General features: G+C 46.8%; 1 protein-coding gene across 4 annotated transcripts in view; it reads right to left on the minus strand.

Moving 5' to 3' along the window:
• Positions 1–317: 317 nt before the first annotated feature.
• TIMELESS (timeless circadian regulator) overlaps positions 318–18,344 on the minus strand; it is a 30,133-nt gene continuing 12,106 nt past the window's right edge. The window contains exons 2-31 of one of the 4 annotated variants that reach the window (XR_006219995.1): positions 17,465–17,625; positions 17,164–17,317; positions 15,266–15,380; positions 15,108–15,170; positions 14,458–14,559; positions 14,129–14,284; positions 13,753–13,886; positions 13,464–13,551; positions 11,898–12,074; positions 11,304–11,521; positions 10,957–11,060; positions 10,642–10,811; positions 9,419–9,553; positions 9,169–9,320; positions 7,679–7,776; positions 7,219–7,336; positions 6,909–7,110; positions 6,487–6,632; positions 5,320–5,405; positions 5,116–5,230; positions 4,937–5,019; positions 4,566–4,708; positions 4,178–4,355; positions 4,027–4,095; positions 3,786–3,904; positions 2,174–2,399; positions 1,945–2,049; positions 1,710–1,807; positions 1,392–1,487; positions 318–1,024 (exon numbers count right to left, since the gene is read on the minus strand). Coding sequence is in view for 2 of the 4 variants with exons in the window: in XM_042992546.1 (XP_042848480.1) it covers positions 1,734–1,807; positions 1,945–2,049; positions 2,174–2,399; positions 3,786–3,904; positions 4,027–4,095; positions 4,178–4,355; positions 4,566–4,708; positions 4,937–5,019; positions 5,116–5,230; positions 5,320–5,405; positions 6,487–6,632; positions 6,909–7,110; positions 7,219–7,336; positions 7,679–7,776; positions 9,169–9,320; positions 9,419–9,553; positions 10,642–10,811; positions 10,957–11,060; positions 11,304–11,521; positions 11,898–12,074; positions 13,464–13,551; positions 13,753–13,886; positions 14,129–14,284; positions 14,458–14,559; positions 15,108–15,170; positions 15,266–15,380; positions 17,164–17,317; positions 17,465–17,549 (3,615 nt within the window). In the remaining 2 variants the exon portion in view is untranslated. Of the gene's footprint in view, positions 1,025–1,391; positions 1,808–1,944; positions 2,050–2,173; positions 2,400–3,785; positions 3,905–4,026; positions 4,096–4,177; positions 4,356–4,565; positions 4,709–4,936; positions 5,020–5,115; positions 5,231–5,319; positions 5,406–6,486; positions 6,633–6,908; positions 7,111–7,218; positions 7,337–7,678; positions 7,777–9,168; positions 9,321–9,418; positions 9,554–10,641; positions 10,812–10,956; positions 11,061–11,303; positions 11,522–11,897; positions 12,075–13,463; positions 13,552–13,752; positions 13,887–14,128; positions 14,285–14,457; positions 14,560–15,107; positions 15,171–15,265; positions 15,381–17,163; positions 17,318–17,464; positions 17,626–18,344 lie in introns of all 4 variants that reach the window. The other 3 variants (XR_006219994.1, XM_042992546.1, XM_007081505.3) reach the window with 3 other exon arrangements.

Consider the following 18,344-nt stretch of genomic DNA (forward strand, 5'->3'; position numbering starts at 1 on the left):
CATGGGCTATAGGCTCTCCCAATCTACACTGCTCTATCTCCCCTTTATCCTTCAAAAACATTTTCCCAATAAATCTCTTGCATTTCTAATTCCACCTACGCCTCTTCTTCCTGGAAGATCTGAACTGCACATGTATTGACTGACTGGAGCTTGTCCAGGTCTCAGACACTCCCCAGTAACCTGAAATTTCTGTTAGCAGTATCTGCCTCCCCCTCCCACATTCCCACTCTAGTTCAACACAGAGATCCAGGGAGATCTAGAGTGAGAATCAGATGGCTATGACTCAAATATGTAAAAGTAGCTTTTTATTCCTCTTTTCATTTAAAAATTTCAAAACTACAGGGTAAATAAATGGAAAAGGATAGCAATACTTTTGTGCCCAATCACAGCAAATGGTCTATACTTGATAAGAGAAACCAGTAAAAGAAATTGGGGCTAGAAGTTTCAAAGAAGCCTGGCAGGTCAGAGCCCCTTTGGGGGCATTTCTTGGAAATACAGCCAATGCGGACAGCAAGACACAACAAAGGAGCCGGAACGGCCCTGCTGAAGTGCTCAGGTTGGGAAGTAGGGAAAGGCTTGGGATAAAGATACACCAAGACCAGACCAAGCTAGGAAATGTCTTAGCCCTTGGAAACTTCAATTACCCAGAGGTAGCTTCACTCCTATCTTTAGAGGCTGTGGGAGGAAAAACACCAAGTCAGAAGAACAAGACAATCCAAATGCATCCTTTACCTAGGGCTATCCCTGATCTCAATAGCTATTTTTGGAATGTCTCCTTCATCCCACATTAGCTAGAAACATGGGGAGCCAGAAAGCTGATGGTTTCCAAGAACAGGGAAAGACACGGCATTTGCAGTATTTATTCATCTCTTTCTTGCCCAGACTTTATCCTCCACTCTGCTCCATGCTGGAAAACTGGCTCTTGCACCCTTTGTGGCTCCTGCTTCTTCCTGCTGTATACACTTGTCATCCTGAAGATTTATCCTAGACAAAGGATCTTGAGGTGAGAATGTTTTCATGTCTTCTGTAGGGAAAGCAGGAAAAAAGGGAAGGGTGATGGCCTCTTTTAACCCTAAAAGTTAAAGGCTCTTCTTCCAAGAACATAGCAGGTGGAAGGCTGGGAGACTTAGACAGATTGGCACATCACATCAACATTGGCAACTTTTAATTTTACACATTGAATGTAATACCAAACACAAACCAAACACGTTCATCATCTCGAGAGTACTGCATCCCAACCCTACCTAAATCACAGGAATTGGGTTCGATCTGGTGCCTGGGAGTGATCACAGGAAAGAAAATGAGGATGGGAGCATCTGGTGCTTTTTAAAAATGGTGCAATACCCCCACCCATCATGTCACAAAGCTCCCCATCTGGTGCTGTGACCCACCTCTGGCAGAAAGCCAAACAGGGTCCCAGGTGCCTTCTATATCTCACTCACTCCTCCGATTTTCTAAGGGGTGCTACTAATCCAAAGAAACAGATCCTAGAAAAAGAGAGGTAAGTCTCTGGAGAGCTACTGAGGCATACTGCTAAAACTGGGAGACGCAAGAAGTGATTGCAGAGTTGTCCCAACACTGTTGCCGGAAATTCCCGGACCCCAAATCCCTGGGGAAGCCCAGGACTCTACTGCTTCTGTCTACTAAGAGCAGTTTTTGGGTCCTGTTTCTGAAGTCTGACTGAAATTCACCACCTAAAAATGATCTACCTCTACCCCAAAGCTTCTGGCTCTTCAGTCATTCTCATCTTCATCCTCAATTTGAAACCGTTTCTTCTTTTCGATTCCTGGAGCTCTGGACTCTGGTGCTATGGGAATGAAAGGGGTGAGAAGAGAGAGAGAATCTAAATATGTTATGGGGAAAGGACAGTAGCACTGATCTTCCGGATTGAAGGGAAGATGCCAGAGGTCAGAAGAAAAAGCAGGTCCCTGTCAGACTCCCTACCTTTGTTCCTGCCCTCATCCTCCTCCTGTTCTTCATCGCTGTCCAGCAGTTGTCGCTTCCTGGGCACCATTTGCAGCTGTTCTTTCTCACCAGTGGTCCCTTCCCCTGAAATGACCATGAGAGGCATGGAATTAGAGAACTGGGCCCTCATCTTCTCAAAATACCCTATCAGCCCTCTAGATCAACATGGCTAGCCCATAGTTAGTACCCAACAGGTAAGTGGTCTTACCGCTGGGGGACACCGGGCCAGCTTTCTTTTTCCGGGCCAACTGGAGGGCCCTCAGGGCTTGTGCTCGCTGTTCCTTTTGGTGCTCCTCCTCAGGGTTTTGCTCTCCAGGGACTTTCGGTTCTAGTCCTGGCCGAAGTTTTTGCTCCTCCTCTGGCTGACTCAAAGAAGCTGCTATCCTCCGGAGCTGGGAAGGACTCAGCTTGGCTGGAATCCTCCAGAAGGTTTCCTACAGGTGCAAACAAGTTGAAAATGAAAGCAGTAGGAAAGGAGCAGACTCTACTTCACCCGATCTTGATAACATTCATTGAAAAAATATGATTCATTGAATAAACTCTACTTATTGCTTATTTATCCAGTATATGCACAATGTCTAGTACAGTGCCTCATACATCACAAAGCTCCCAGTAAATTCAGTTGTTAATTAAATAAATGAATGAATGGGGGTGCCTGGGTGGCTTAGTTGGTTGAGCATCAGACTTCAGCTCAGGTCATGATCTCACAGTTCATGGGTTCAAGCCCTGAGTCAGGCTCTGTGCTAAGAGCTCAGAACATGGAGCCTGCTTCAGATTCTGTCTCCTTCTCTCTCTGCCCCACCCCTGCTCTGTCTCTCTCTCTCTCAAAAATAAACATTAAAAAAATTTTTTTAAGTAATAAAATAAATGAATGAATGGATATTGGGGATGTAAAGATAAATCAGATATGATCCCTGCTTTCAAGGAACCCACAATCTAATGGGAGAAAGAACCAACATACTATAATCTCACAGGATGGGGGCTACATCAAGGGAATGAATAAATCCCAGCTACCAAAGTTATTACTTTCACTTTAGAGGTTGAAGGAGTGGTAGGGACTGCTTCTCTGAGGAGGTAAGAACTGAATAGACTCTTGAAGGTCAAGCGGAGGGTCGTCAGGAAGATGGGTGATATGTGTGTCACCTTGTATGTGTGGCTGGAGCCGTCCAATGGAGGCACTGGCACGATCAACTGTGTGGATATAGGAGAAGCCTACTGTTTGGAGAATAGAAAGTAGTCCAGGAGGAGGATGGGGAAACACAGGTGTGTAGGTGGCATGGTCATGAGGCTGCAAAGGCTGGTCAAGGCCAAGCATGCCACTCAGAGGTCGAGGACTCTGTCCTGCCAACAGTGCAGAACCATCCAGTTGGTTGGTTCAGGAGAGTAATATAATCTCTTCTGGAGAGAAAGGGAAGTAATGGACAGGGGAGTAATACAATCCAAATTCCACTTTAGAAAGGTAACTTGTGGGGTGCCTAGGTGGCTCAGGTAGTTAGGTCTTGACCTCAGGGTTGCGAGTTTGAGCCCCACACTGGGCTCTACACTGGGCATGGAGCCTACTTAATAAAGGAAAAATAAAAAGAAAATAAAAGGGGAAGGAAGGAAGGGAGGAAGGGATGAGGAAAACTCAGGACAACATGGAAGACGGACTAGGGAAAGGCGAGATTAGAGAAGATGAACAGGATGGCTGCTGCAGGAGTCTCGGTCAAAGTTGAGAGGAAATGAGGTCAGAGATGGCAACTGCAACGAGGAGAAAGAGATGTACATATTTTAAAATAGCAGTAATATGCCATAGCTGATACCGTAACTGGCATACTTACCTGCCCAGAGGAAGGAGGCCGAACTCCTAGCTTGCGCAACAGCCGTTGAAACTGTTCATTTTCCATTGCTTCCTCATTTTCTTCTGTCAGCGGCACCAAAGGCACTGCCTGCGAGCAGCCTAGAATAGGGCCAGTAGTCATGTGGTGAAGTTTTGAAGAAAGAACTGGTCATCCATCCCACGGCCAGCTCTCCAGCAGCTTCCAGTACCCCAGCCCCGAAAACCATCATTTATCCACTCACCATCCTCTTCTCGATCATCTGCTACTCGAATCAGGCAGTTCTGGAGCCACAGAAGGGGAGCAGAAAAGCCTAAGGGAAGGAGGGAAACTTAGAATTGGCTCATACTACCAACCCCTCCACCTGAGACATCTCTCGTAGGCCAAGTCCTCACCTTCCTGATACAGGCTTTGCCCAAGGTTTTCAGTTGAAAGCACTGAGCTACCCTGGGCTTGCTCTGCTTCTGAGTCCTCCTCTTTCTCTTCATCTTCTTCACTCTCTTCCTCTGGCAGGATTTCCTCTTCTTCCAGATCTTCCTGGCAAAAATCTTTCAGGGACTCCTCTCCATTAGGCTAAAAAGGAAACAAGATGAAGAACTGAGTGGAGTCCGTTGGTTCTTGACCACTCCTGGAAACTGGTGGGGTGGGTGTATGTGTGTGTGTGTGTGGAGGGGAAGACACCTAGCCAGAGAGCTTAAGGCAGGAAGAATCTGGGTGAGCTACCTCTGAGGGGCACTTCAGGGGGAGTGGGCCCAGCCTGCAGAGCCAGGGAAAGACTGTTACCGAGCTCGAGGGTGCCGGCTTCTTCCGGCGTTTCTTATATAGCTCCCGTCGCTCAGCCACCAGCCCCAGAGCCAGCAGCTTATCCACTATTCGGGCCCGTGAGCGTTTGGCTGTGATATTCTTCATGATATGACCTAGCACATCTACAAAGAGAGAAAGTGTAAGTTCCCTAAAGCAACAGGGGAAACAGAGGAGTGAAAGACAGCAGAGGTCTCTGGAAAGAGGCTAATTCAATTCACTCACAAATGACACCACAGGTATGGTAAGTGAAAAGAAGGAATGAGATAAGCCTTCCTTGGGAACAGGAGGCAGGGGGAAGCAATGGCCAGCTCGGCTCTCTCATCTCCAAGGTTCCCTGAGCTTCCACTCACCATCTGAGTCCTGGAACTCCTCAAAAAGCCGCTGCAGCTCCAGCTCCTGATCTTCTGTCCACAGTACAATATGGGTTCCTTTCCTGCTTAAGGAGACGTCAGTGGAAGAGGGGGCCCAGGGAGGAAACTGAGGACCGAGGACTCCCAATTTCAATGCCCTCCAGAACATGTGCCTCTACCTTTGGAAGCCCTTGACACTGTCAGCCAGTCCCAGCCGTACCAGATGGTGGATAACTTGCTTGCGTGTCCGAGGGGTTTTCAGGTGCACCAAGATGGTGTCTACCACATCCTGACCTAACGTGGAGGGGGAGTGAGGCAGTAAAGAGGGGTCCTGGAGCTCAGGCTGCCTGCTTCAAAAATCTTCAGATCTCAAGGACTCATACCTTCCACATCCTTATGGGCGAGGTACAGTTCCTGAAGCTGGGCCTCCTCCTCTGGGCTCCACGCCAGGGGTCTGCGACTGGAAGATCTAAATGGGGGAAAGGAGGGGTGCCTGGGTGGCTCAATTAGTTAAGCATCACACACTTTGATTTCGGCTCAGGTCGTGATCTCATGGGTTTTCGAGTTTGAGCCCCGCATCAGGCTGCTTGCACTGACAGTGCAGAGCCTGCTTAGAAGTCTCCCTCTCCCTCTCTCTCTGCTCCTCCTATGCACAAACTCTCTCTCAAAATAAATAAATAAATAAACTTAAATAAAATAAAATAAAAATAGGGGTGCTTGGGTGGCTCAGTCAGTTAAGCATCTGACTTCGGCTCAGGTCACGATCTCATGGTCTGTGAGTTACAGCCTCGTGTCAGGCTCTGTGCTGATAGCTTAGAGCCTGAAACCTGCTTCGGATTCTGTGTCCCTCTCTCTCTCCGCCCCTCCCCTGCTCATGCTGTCTCGAAAATAAATAAATGTTAAAAAAATAAAAAAAATAAATGAATAAAAATAAAAATAAATTGACAAATGGGGAAAGGAGAAAGGGAACATGTAGGATGTTGGCCCCAAAGAGGAGACCAAAGGCCCTCTTTGGTCAGCTCCAAAAGGAACAAGAAGGGCAACGCAGGTGACTGAAAGGAGCCACTAGCAGTGGCTTAAGGTGTGCTTCCTTTCCTTCATTCTCCTTCCACTTATGAACCCAAAGGCCAAATGAAGAGATTTTCTGGGTTGGGCCTATGGAAGCAGACACTCCAGGGGCTGAGCAGATTATGGGGAAAGGAGAGGAGCTGAGCTACAGGGAAAGAGGGCAAACATTTCCATGAATCTTTATGGTTTCCCAGCACATTTTGGGACAGGGCACCTTTGGGACAAGGGCCACCCCACTGCCAATTGACTACCCCCACGAAGGCTGGTGAAGGAAGGAAACTAGAGCAGACAGGAGATAGGCTCCAGACCCACTTCCTCTCTTGGGTGATCTCAGGGAAAGCAATTCACCTTGGGAGCTTATTTTCTCACCTATTAAAGAGGAAGAAAGTCAGACTAGCTGATCTGCAAGCTCTTCCAGCTTTGACACTCTGTGACTGTGTCACCCACCATTACTTCCCATCCTTTCCCATCCTGAAGCTCACCCGCCATCCAGAGAGCCATAGCCCTCGGCCATCTCTCGAACCACAGCTGTGTTCTTCCAGAACAGCAGCTCCACAAAGGCTTTTTGGTTGACTGCAGCCAACGCAAAGAACTTGCCCAGGATGTACTTGGCAAAAGTCGCTAGCTCCTGTGGGATGAGGAAGCTGCTGTGAAACCTCTGGCCTAAATGGACACATAAACCAGGCCCTCCAGCCATTTTCTACCTATTCCCAGCTGCCTCTCCTCACTCAGACTCTCCTAGCCTGCCCCTCCAGCTCCGTCCACCTGCCTGCCTACTTCCTCACCGATCTCTCCTCTCTTAGCCCTTGACATCACTCAGCACCCTTTATCTCTTGCAGACTACCCTTCATTACCCCCAGACCCCCCTATGCCTCTCCATCCCTGTTCCTTGGTATGCCCTCACTTTATAGGCCCCAGCAGCCGGGTCACTAAGCAGACGGTTGAAGAGGCAGAAGAGGGAGAGCTGGAAAAGGAGGGCTTCCATTTTGAGGTCATGGGCCAGCCGGTGCAGCATCTTGACAATGCAGTGGTTAGTGTGGGCACTGTTCTGTCGGTAGCTCCGCAGCAGCAGCACATAGGCTCGTACAACAGTCGAGCTTGCAAAACTGCACCAAGACACAGAGAAAGAGGCTGTCAGCATGAGAAAGACAGTGATGGCCCTCCCAGCTCTATAGTCGCCAACCTGGGACCAACTCAGTCTGCTCAGCCCGCACCGTTTCAGGTAGTCCAGAAAATTAAATTCTTTTTCTGACACCTGGACCGCTTGCAACTCTTCCTCCTCCTCCTCCTCCTCTTCTTCCTCTGCCCCTTGTTCCTCTGGCCCCTGGTGCCCTATAGGAAGAGTGAGAATTAGGGGCACCTGGGTGGCTCAGTCAGTTAAGTACTTGACTCTTGGTTTTGGCTGAAGTCATGATCTCCCATTTCATGGGTTCGAGCCCCACATTGGGCTCTGCGCTGACAGTGCAGAGACTGCTTGGGATGCTTTCTCTCCCTCTTACTCTGCCCCTCCCCCACTTGCTCTGTCTCTCTCAAAATGAATACATAAACTTTAAAAAATTAAAAAAAAAACCCAACAGAAAACAAAAAAGAAAGACCGAGGATTACTGGATCTCTGTGATGCTGGTTCTAGAAAAGAGCTGGAAGGACAGAGATGTGAAGGAAATGGAGACTCACGGGGAAGCGGGGCACAGAGAATCTGTTTCAGCAGCTGGATCTCTTCCTCTGCAGAAATGTCTTGAGAGCCAAACACATCTCCCTCTGGCCACACCTCCCTGAAGCCCAGAGAGAAAAAAAGACTTTAACCAGGGAGAATATGAGTTATAATTTGAAGTGAGAAGTGAGAGAAGGAATTTCATTTGCTGCCAGAAAGAGAATGCAAACCATCACTCAAAGATGAAACAAAGACTCTGGGGAAATTTTCCCTCATAAGCCACATTGCAACGAGAGGCACCTGGGTGGCTCAGTTGGTTAAGTGTCTGACTTCGGCTCAGGTCACGATCTTAACGGTTCGTGGGTTTGAGCCCCGCGTCGGGCTCTGTGCTGACAGCTCGGAGCCTGGAGCCAGCTTTAGATTCTGTGTCTCCCTCTCTCTCTCTCCCCCTCCCCCACTTATGTGCTCGCTCGCTCTCTCTCTCTCTCTCTCTCTCTCTCTCTCTCTCTCAAAAATAAAGAAACATTAAAAAAAATTTTAGGGGGCCTGGGTGGCTCAGTCGGTTAAGTGTCCAACCTCAGCTGAGATCATGATCTCGCGGTTTGTGAGTTTGGGCCCCGCATGGGGCTCTGTGCTGACAGTTCGGAGCCTGGAGCCTGCTTTGGATTCTGTGTCTCCTCCTCTCTCTGCCCCTTCTATGCTCATGCTCTATCTCTCTGTCTCCCAATAATAATAAATAAATATTAAGAAAAAAATTTTAATAAAAATAAGCCACATTGCAATGAATATCACCATGCAAACAATCTAAATGTCTGACATTTGGTTGAACAAATGTACATTTCACGATGCCATTAACAATTATGGCAATATATCTCGTATCTCTTAAGAAATCCTCACAATATATTAAGAAGTAAAAAAATACTATAAAACAGCATATACAATGTTTCATTTTTGTAAAAGAAGCTGTATAGATCTATATACAACACAGAAGATTAAAAAGCCTGGAAGATTACTCATCAAAATGTTAATGATGATTATCTTCAGCCAATAGAATTATCTATATTTTCCCCCCAATTAATTGTGCTTTCTGATATTTCTCAAAAATAAAATAAAAACAAACAGCAGGGGGGCGTGGGTGGCTCACTCAGTTAAGCGTCAGACTCTTGATTTCGGCTCAAGTCATAATCTCACAGTTTGTGGGTTTGAGCCTCATGTCGGGCTCTGAGCTGACAGAGTGGAGCCTGCTTGGGATTCTCTGTCTCCCTCTCTCTGCCCCTCCCCTGTTCACACACTCTCTCCAAAAAAAAATAAATAAACATTTAAAAACAAACAACAAAAACCCCACAAAGCCAATCCAAGCTCCCTAGGACTCAGTGCTCAGTACAGAGCCCCCATGCTTCTGATGGGACTTCTCTCAATTGAAGGCAAAGAACCTTGTACCACAGTGAATGCCTTCCCCTACCCCCGAAATCCAGGAGCTGAATCCAGGAGAAGGGATGAGCAGGGTTCTTACCGGGCAGACCTAAGGAGGGTTAGGGCCTGTGGGGCCTGACCAGCCAGGAGACAGTCTTGGATCCGCACCATGGCTTCTGCCCGCTGCTCTTCCACTGGCACCTCTGAGGCCGCATCAAAGGGAACCATGGAGTCCAAACTGAGCTCAGGATCCTAGAGAGGGATTAAAGCTATGGGAACAGAGGAGGGAAACCCAGACAGCCTATCAGTGCACTACCCTTGAGAAAGACAGACTTTCTGCAACTACCTACCTGGGCATAGCACTGTAGCTGCTCGGCCAGGGATGGCCACATAGCTTCTAGTTCCCCTGTGCTATAGGAGACATTACCAGAAGCAAGAGGCTGATCTTGGACCTTCTTTTTCTTCTTTCTTTTCTTTCGTTTGTTCTATGGAGAAAGAACCATTGTTAGGATGACAGAAAAGCTAAGAGGACTTTTTCCCATCAATGTCTTCTCTATTAATTCATTCACCAGAGGTCTGAATTAATTAATAATCAATAGTCACGGAATGACAACTGTGTGCTATTCATAAGCAATAGGGATGCAACAGTGAACAGTGTATTTCCTTGCCCTTGAGGAACATACAATCTAGTGGAATCTTGAGACAGGTGAGTAGATAGGTAAATTATAGTACAGTATGGGTAAGACCTAGAATATGGCTGAGCATAAAATGCCATGGCAAAACTTAAGAGTAGTATTTAACTTATTTCTTGGGATCAGAGATTTCCCAAAAGCAGTTCTAGCTTAACCAAGCCTATAAAATGAACAGATTTACTATGAGGATAAGAAATTCTACCCAAAAAAGGGGCACCTGGGTGGCTAACTTGGTTTAAGCATCCAACTCTTGATTTTGGCTCAGGTCATGATCTCACCTTTCATGAGCTCAAGCCCTGAGCCAGCCTCTATGCTGATAAAGAGCCTGCTTGGGACTCTCTTTCTCTCCCCCTCTCTCTGCCCCTCCCCAACGTGGTCTTACACGTCTTTAATCTTTTATTTCATTTCAAGCTCATATTACAATCCCACGTTTAGGGATCTGAGGACCCATATGAGCAGGTTGAGTTATTCTAACAGTAACTAATATAGGATGAGATCCCAGACCTTCTGGCTTTTAATTTAGGGTTCTTTCCATCTCACTACAATGCTTCTGAAGTATAACCAAGAAGGATCACAGCATAATTACTAAACCCTAAAACTGTGAATCCCCATAGTTTATGTGCTTAGCACACAGTAGGTATTTAATAAATGCTTTCTAAATGAATTAAAATATTTATGTTACACTGGAAATAAATCTAATTGAAAAAAGGAAACTATAGTAGACTCACATCAGCAACACCAACAAACCCTTTGCCCTCCTTAGTTCAGAGTAGTTCTAATAGGTGAGCTTAAGCTGCAGAAATAGGAGAAGAGTTCCCTGTTCTCTGACCCTTCCCTCATGGCTCTTTCCAAACTGTCCACATGCCGGGGCTGCCCAGTACCTGCACCACCAGATTCCCACGGCTCCGACAGAACCGCTCCAACATCTTGAGGAAGAGGTGAGTGGTTTCTACCAAGTCACGAAGGAAAGAGCGTGGCTGACATCTCTCATCAAACTTTCGAAAGAGTGCCAGGAACAGCTCTCGGTACTCCATCACATAGAAAATGTTGTCTAGGAATGGAGAAGAGAAAGGAATGGATGGATTGGTCTGGAAACTTTGGTAAAGGGAGAGATGGATGAAGTTGGGACTGCAAAGAGTGAGATTGTGGTCAAGAGACAGGAAAGGCCAGGGTCAGAGACCAGGCCAGGGTCTCACTCTTGATGATGCGGCTGCTCTCCCTCACAGCCTCATCTGGGGACATGTCCATCTCATTCACTGTGGCCAGCAGCTCCTGATAGGCCTTCAGGGCCAGGTGCATCCTGTGAGATGAGGGAAAGAGGAGAAATGGAGGACAACTTAGGAAATTGGCTCATGGAAAATGTATCACTTCTAAACCTTCCCTAAAAAAGGTGCCATCAAAAAGAATGACCCAGCCAGTCCCTGCTCCCCATCCTTACCACCTTAATCCTGAAACAGGAAGAAAGTACCACCTGGAATTCAGGCACTCAGATTCCCAACCTAGCTGAGATGCCCACTCTGACCCCAGTTCTCATCCCACTCACCGACGTGCCCAGGAGGCAGCTTCCTTGCGGTCCGTCAGCATCATTTCATAGTAGTTGGTGAGGTTCTGCTCAATGAAGTGGAAGGTACGGACACTGAGGGTCTCAGAAACCAGGCCTGGCCGGAAGGAGGCAGCTCGGTTGAAGGCCATGAAGAAAGCCAAAGCCCACATGTAGTAGGTCTCATCATGCTGCTGAGCCTTCTCTCGCAGCAGGTGATCCTAATGTCGGGGAGAAAAAGACCACCCTGTGACCCCAGGGCTTCCAACTTTCTCCTTGTCCTATGATGATGGGATAAACCCTAGACACCATTATAACCACATTCTAGGACCAGAATTTCCACCCTCTCTTGTTCTCCCCAGGTCTCTCCACATTCCTTTCCCCTTCCTCTGGGGCAATTTCTCTAAGCCTTTTTAAAACTGTCCCAATTGTCCCACTCCTTCCTAACGTCCTCACCATCTCTCATGGGTGCCCTATACCTTGCCCAACTTCTAATCCACACTCTGGGGTCAGCCTCCTTCAGGCTCCTCCCCAGCTGCCCTTCTTACCCACCACTGGTCCCATCACCTCCCTATCCCATCCTCCCTAGGTTCTCACCTTCACTGAGCCCATGAGCCGGTTGTAACAGTTCTCCAGAAACTCAGAGCAGAAGTCTCTGAGGAAGAGTCTCACATTGAGGGCGGAGCGGCGTTGAATGGACAGCTCCTGGGCAGCCTGCCGACGTTTAGGCACCCTTCGGGGCTGCTTTCCCAAATCTGAACTGTAGTTTTGGAGCTGGGGGTGTACGTTGGGGGATCAGAATTACTCCTCATTACCACCCTCCCCTTGCAGCTCTTTCCACATCCCTAGTGCAACCATTTTCTCAGAAGAAACTCTTAGAAGGTTCTCTCCCTCTGGTACTAAATGAAGATACAGGTAAAGACAATAATGCCAGAGGCTCTATTTCTCCTACAGTCTCCAACTTACTTTCTTTTTTTTTTTTTTTTTTTAATTTTTTTTTTTTAACATTTATTTATTTTTGAGACAGAGAGAGACAGAGCATGAACAGGGGAGGGGCAGAGAAAGAGGGAGACAGAGAATCCGAAACAGGCTCCAGGCTCTGAGCTGTCAGCACACAGCCCGACGCAGGGCTCGAACTCACAGACCGCGAGATCATGACCTGGGCCGAAGTCGGACGCTTAACCAACCGAGCCACCCAGGCGCCCCATCTTTCTTTCTTTTTTAAAGAGTATTCTTTTGGGCCTCCTGGGTGGCTCAGTTGGTTAAGCGTCTGACTTCGGCTCAGGTCATGATCTCACAGTTGGTGGGTACGAGCCCCGCTCAGGCTCTGTGCTGACAGCCTGGAGCCTGCTTCAGATTGTGTCTCCCTCTCTCTCTTCCCCTCCCTTGCTCACAGTCTCTCAAAAATAAACATTAAAAAGGGGCGCCTGGGTGGCTCAGTCGGTTAAGTGTCCGACTTCAGCTCAGGTCACGATCTTGCGATCTCGCAGTCCGTGAGTTCGAGCCCCGCGTCAGGCTCTGGGCTGATGGCTCGGCGCCTGGAGCCTGCTTCCGATTCTGTGTCTCCCTCTCTCTCTGCTCCTCCCCCGTTCATGCTCTGTCTCTCTCTCTGTCTCAAAAATAAATAAACGTTAAAAAAAAATTAAAAAAAAAATAAATAAAAATAAACATTAAAAAAAAAAACAAATGAGTATTCTTTTCTTTTAAGTTTATTTATTTATTTTTGAGAGAGGGAGAGAGAGAGAGCACGAGCAGGGGAAGGGTGGAGAGAGAGGGAGAGGATCCCAAGCTGGCTTGGCACTGTGAGCACTGAGCCTCACATAGGTCTCAAACCAACGAACCATGAGATCACGACCTGAGCCAAAATCAAGAGTTGGACACTCAACTCACTGAGCCACCCAGGGGCCCCTCCTACGGTCTCCAACTTTCTAAGCCCAGGAACAGAGATGCTTTATTTCCAGAGAGGCTTATTTACCTTTCTCTCTTTTTTTTCCTTTTATGATTTTAAGTAATCCCTACACCCAACATGGGGCTTGAACTCACAACCCTGAAATGAAGAGTCACATGCTCCACTGACTGAGCCAGCCAGCTGCCCCACTTGCTTACCTTTCTTAGGTACCTTTAACTCCACAATGTTCTCACCCAAGATGGGAGCATACTCACATTGTGGAGACCTTTATGAAAGATGAGGTCCCTCTCCCCAATGGATTTCAACCCCTGGACAATGTAGGAGCCCCCAAATCGAGAATGTCTGCAGTAAAAAAAAAAAAAAAAAAAGTCCAGGGTGATTCCTCAAATTCTCTGGAAGCTTTATCCCTATTCTCTTTCATCAGCACATCAGAGCCTGCTGTAATTGCAAAGTGTTATCTGGTCACCACTATCTTAGCCTTTGGCCTTAGCATTCCATACTGATGGGATGGGAACATGGGTAGGGCAGATCCCTGCCACTCACCTGTTGCTTCGCTGAAGGGCTCGAGTCTTCTTTTCTGCCATTTCCCTCTGGCGTAATACCTCCAGTTCTGCCACATCTGTGCTCCGCTCCTTAGCTAAGCGCCCCTGTCCTACTCCTGCCAGCTGCTCAGGGTTCTAGATTTGGAATAAGGAGGGAAGAGTCAGAAGGACTGTCATTCCTTATTGTAGGTTCAGTCCTAGTGAAGACAGAAAAGGTGAATTAAATAGGACTGTTGAAGGTACCCCATATTCAAGACATAGCTACTCTGTTCCCCACCTGCCACCAGATAATTCGGCCATTATTACAAGAGTAATTCTGGCTATATAGCAGAAAAGTACATGGGTGAAGGGACTGGGGAAATAGGCCAGGTACTCACCTGGTCACGAAACATAAGGGAGACAATCTCTAGCACATGCAGGCTCCACTGTTGCTCAGCAGGTGAGCTGGCCAGAAAGAGAAGCAGGTCATCCAGGCCACTGAGGTGAATTGCCCAGAGAAGCTGGTCATGGACACTGGCGTCATCATCGATCCTCTGAGCAGTGAGTGTGATAAGGGGAAGAAGAGCAGTCATTCAGTTTCACTGCCCTGCCTTGAGGTTCTCCAACTCATCTCTTGAGCAAGGTTCCCCCTGACCTGTCAGAGGGCAGAAAAGCAAAAACGGGCACCTCATCCTAACCAAGCATAAGAAAGCAGACAACCTCTCACCTTTTCCTGATCAAGGTCGGCTGGAACATGGAGAATATTTCTGACCAGGAGCAGGATCCGTTCAATCAGCAAGTTGTCTTCCTCTTGTCGTTCCTCCCAGCCCTAGTCAGAAGGACAGTTAGAGGAAGACACTCCCTGTGGAAGGCAGGTGGCATCTACCCAGGCTGGGGGACGTAGGCCGAGAAGAGAACCAGGATTAAGAAGGAAGAAAAGAGGGGCACCTGGGTGGCTCAGTTGGTTAAGTGTCTGACTTTGGCTCAATTCATGATCTTGCGGTTCATGACCTCGAGCCCAGCATGGGGTTCTGTGCTGACAGCTCAGAGCCTGGAGCCTGCTTCAGATTCTACGTGTCCCTCTCTTTCTGCCCCTCCCCTGCTTGCACTCTGTCTCTCTCTCTCTCTCTCTCTCTCTCTCTCTCTCTCTCTCAAAAATAAACATTTTAAAAAAAGAAAAAAAAAAAAAGAAGGAAGGAAAGAGTTCAAGCACTCCGGAGGCAGCAAGAGACAATGGATGGGACTATACATCTGCAAGGACTGAGGCCATATCTCCAAACTGTGCTGTCCTGACAATGCCCAGCCTGGCACCCTGCCCAGAGGAGGAGCAAGACACTGATGGTCCCCTGGGATCCTGGAAGGTGGAGACCCACTCACCAGCTGTAGCAGCTCATACAAAGTTTCACTGAGGACTCCAAAAGCCTTCTCACTGGCAAAGGCCTGTAAGATAGGGGAATGGACCTTAAGTGGCACCCACCTTCTCCTTCCCTACTGCCCCCAACTTCTGCCCCAGGGACTCTGAAGGAAAACCTCACCTCTTTGTAGGCCTGCAAGTAGGCTAGCACCTGCAGAAAATGGTGACGAAAGCTAGGTTCTTTGGGCACACTGCCAAAACAGAGCAAAGCTGGTTGTGTCAAGTTCACCATCAGCCTGGGGAAACAATGAAAGAGGGAGATGTTCTTACATTTCCCTGCCAGAGTCAAACACCAAAATCTACCAGTTCATGGAGTGCCTGGGTGGCTCAGTCAGTTAAGTGTATGACTTCAGCTCAGGTCATGATCTTGCGGTCCATGAGTTCGAGCCCCACATCAGGCTCTGTTCTGACAGTGCAGAGCTTGCTTCAGATTCTGTGTCTCCCTCTGTCTCTGCCCCTTCCCCACTCACATTCTGTCTCTGTCTCTCAAAAATGAATAAATGCTAAAAAAATTTTAAAAACGGGGCGCCTGGGTGGCTCAGTCAGTTAAACGTCCAACTTGGGCTCAGGTCATGATCTTGTGATTCGTGAGTTTGAACCCCACATTGGGTTGTCTGCTGTCAGCACAGAGCCCACTTCAGATCCTCTGTTCCCCTCTCTCTGCCCCTCCACTGCTCACATGCTCTCTCCTTCTCTTTTGAAAACAAATAAACATAAAAATATATATATATATTAAAAAAATTAAAAAACAAAAGCAAAGATATTTGCAAATGACATATCAGATAAAGGGTTAGTATCCAAAATCTATAAACAACTTATCAAACTCAACACCCAAAAACAAATAATCCAGTGAAGAAATGGGCAAAAGACATGAATAGACACTTCTCCAAAGAAGACATCCAGATGGCCAACCAACACATGAAAAAATGCTCAACATCACTCATCATCAGGGAAATACAAATCAAAACCACAATGAGATACCACCTTACACCTGTCAGAATGGCTAACATTAACAACTCAGGCAACAACAGATGTTGGCGAGGATGCGGAGAAAGAGATCTCTTTTGCATAGTTGGTGGGAATGCAAGCTGGTGCAGCCACTCTGGGAAACAGTATGGAGGTTCCTCAAAAAACTAAAAATAGAACTATCCTATGACCCAGCAATTGCACTATTAGGTATTTATCCAAGGGATACAGGTGTGCAGTTTCGAAGGGACACATGCACCCCCATGTTTATAGCAGCACTATCAACAATAGCCAAAGTACGGAAAGAGGCCAAATGTCCATCGATGGATGAATATTTAAAGAAGATGGAGTATTATATATATATATATATATATATATATATATATATATATGTATGTATATATGTATGTGTGTATATACATATGTATATATACATACGTACATATATACATATATGTATACAATGGAGTATTACTACAATGGAGTGTGTATATATATATATATATATATATATACACTCCATATATACGTATATATACACACAATGGCGTATTACTTGGCAATCAAGAAGAATGAAATCTTGCCATTTGCAACTACGTGGATGGAACTGGAGGGTATTATGCTAAGTGAAATTAGTCAGAGAAAGACAAATATCATATGACTGAGGTCATATGAGGACTTTAAGAGACAAAACAGATGAACGTAAGGGAAGGGAAACAAAAATAATATAAAAACAGGGAGGGGGACACAACATAAGAGACTCATAAATATGGAGAACAAACTGAGGGTTACTGGAGGGGTTGTGGGAGGGGGGAATGGGCTAAATGGGTAAGGGGCACTAAGGAATCTACTCCTGAAATCATTGTCGCACTATATGCTAACTAATTTGGATGTAAATTTTAAAACAAATTAAAATTAAAGGGAAAAAAAACCAAAAAACTTACTAGAAAAAAAAAAAAAGCAAAAACAAAACAAAACAAACCCCACCAAAACCTATCAGCTCAAACACCAAGGGCTGGTGCATGGTAAAAGTTAAAACGCTGGAGAACCAACCTGATAACAGCATCGAAGAGAGGCTTGTCCTGGCGGTGTTGGGTAAGGATGGGTAGAAGGTCACTCTGCAGGATCTGGGCTGCCCCCAACTGTTGCCGCACATCGCGAGTGTCATCCTCATGCCTCAAGTAGCGGATCAAATCCTTTACACTCTCTTTAGGGACAGAATAAACACTTACAGGAAACCCTGGAAGAAGCTCCACCTTGGCCCATGTGCTATTCATACCCAGGACTTGAGAAATTCTACAGATCTCCTCGATTCAAGCAAGTTTTGTACCTGTTTTCTCCAAAAGGTACTCACCTAAGCAATCTGGTTCTTTGTGGTAAGTGTCTCCCTCTAAGTACCCAAGGGCACTACATGTGGCTAGAAGTTCACAATTCATCATGTACAAGTCCACACACCAGTGGACCGGCCACGAGAGATATAAGATATGTAGAAGCAGGACACAGAAATGATGAGGCCTGCAGAGACAGGGAAAGAAAACAAATGTAGCGTTCTCTCCATGAAAGGGAGAGGGGAACAGAACAGGACCCTAATGCTCTGAGTATTCTGAACAAGGTCCTCACATGCTTCGCTTTTGTCAGAACCAAAAGTGCTAATCCTAGTTCCAGGAAAAGCTTAAATTAAGGCTTCTACCTAACCAAAACCAAGGAGGTGGAGCACCTGGGGGGCTCAGTCAGTTAAGTTCTGACTTCAGCTCAGGTCATGATCTCCAGTTCCTGAGTTTGAGGCCCAATATCGAGCTCTCTGCTATTAGTGCAGAGACCCCTTCAGAAACCCCCTCTTTCTGCCCCTTCTCCCACTCGTGCATGTTCTCTCTCAAAAATATATAAACATTGAAAAAACAAAAAGAAAACAAAAAAACAAGGAGGCTCCAAGTCTAAGAATTAAGTACCTGCCCCATACTCTAATAACTTAGAACTGAAACTATGAAAACGGTCTGTTTCAGAGTCAAGATAATGCATAGAAAGGTTGGTTAGAGAAAGGCATCAATTGTGAGACTTTCACCCTCAGAGAGCTCTGTAGCCTTTTAGAGGAGGGGGGGAATGAGCTTCCCTCTCCTTTACAGCTCCCTCCACCTCCTATAGCCCTTCCACACACCCTGTTACAGCTCTATGTACAAGGGCTCAAAAACCCAACTTTGACCATACAGTGATGCTACGTGGGCTCTAACACTTCT

Source organism: Panthera tigris, chromosome B4 (assembly GCF_018350195.1).
Source record: "Panthera tigris isolate Pti1 chromosome B4, P.tigris_Pti1_mat1.1, whole genome shotgun sequence".
Classification (NCBI taxonomy): Eukaryota; Metazoa; Chordata; class Mammalia; order Carnivora; family Felidae; genus Panthera; species Panthera tigris.